At 45.3% G+C, this 1,045-nt stretch overlaps 1 protein-coding gene across 3 annotated transcripts in view; it reads left to right on the top strand.

Moving 5' to 3' along the window:
• The window catches only part of crtac1a (cartilage acidic protein 1a), a 7,946-nt gene that overhangs the window by 1,520 nt on the left and 5,381 nt on the right, over positions 1-1,045 (top strand). For all 3 annotated transcript variants that reach the window (XM_016289834.1, XM_016289835.1, XM_016289833.1), the window contains exons 3-5: positions 105-301; positions 386-522; positions 606-762. In XM_016289834.1, coding sequence (XP_016145320.1) covers positions 105-301; positions 386-522; positions 606-762 — 491 coding nt within the window. The remainder of the gene's footprint in view (positions 1-104; positions 302-385; positions 523-605; positions 763-1,045) is intronic.

Consider the following 1,045-nt stretch of genomic DNA (forward strand, 5'->3'; position numbering starts at 1 on the left):
GATGTTTTTATAGTACAGTGACCTCTTATATGTCAAAAGATCAAGACAATTTTGGTTTCTCAGTTCATGACCCTTTAAGGATTTTGTTGTTTGCCTGTTGTCAGGTATAATGGCCCAAACCTGGTTCTGAAGTATGACCGTACCCAAAACAAGCTCGTGAACATAGCGGTGGATGACCGCGGTTCTCCTTACTACGCGCTGAGAGACCTGCAGGGAAACGCCATCGGAGTGACGGCCTGCGATGTGGACGGAGACGGCAGAGAGGAGATCTACTTCCTCAACACCAACAACGCCTTCTCAGGTACGCAGAAAAACATGAGTGTCCGTGACAAATAGACCCACAAAACTTAACGATCGCTTACAAAACCAAACTAACTCCTTAAAGGTCGGGCGACTTACGCTGACAAACTGTTCAAGTATCGTAACGGGCACTTCGAGGATCTGCTCGGCGATGACATCAACGTGCGCAGAGGCGTGGCCAATCGCATGGCGGGACGCTCCGTGGCTTGTGTCGACAGAAAGGTAATTAAATTATCCATCTTTTAATAATAAGTGAGTCAATATTATAATTAGTTTAGCATTTTAATGAATTTATTGTGCTGTAGGGAACAGGTCGATACTCTATTTACGTGGCGAACTACGCCAGCGGTAACGTGGGTCCGCACGCGCTCATAGAGATGGATGAAGCCGCCAGTGACGTCGAGAAAGGCGTTATTGCGCTGACTGATGTTGCACCACAAGTCAACGTCAATAAGTACACAGGTCAGAGAAACCAAAAGTCATGTTTGTTTATATGTATGAGATTTTCAAAGGTTTGGGGTTGGTAAGATTTATTGTTTTTGAAAGAAGTGACAGAGCGACACCCATCATAATCTGAAAACCACGCCCACCAGAGGGGGGGGCAATCTAACCCTCCCCACTGACTTTGTATTGGGGGAAGCTGCCTCCTTGTCATTTCTGATTTATAACAAAAAACAGAACAATGCCTTAAAGCTGCTACGTATGTGACAAGGTGTACAGTAAACAAGCTAAAAAACCCAGAACT

Source organism: Sinocyclocheilus grahami, unplaced genomic scaffold, assembly GCF_001515645.1.
Source record: "Sinocyclocheilus grahami isolate Dianchi unplaced genomic scaffold, SAMN03320097.WGS_v1.1 scaffold252.1, whole genome shotgun sequence".
In the NCBI taxonomy this organism is placed as follows: Eukaryota; Metazoa; Chordata; class Actinopteri; order Cypriniformes; family Cyprinidae; genus Sinocyclocheilus; species Sinocyclocheilus grahami.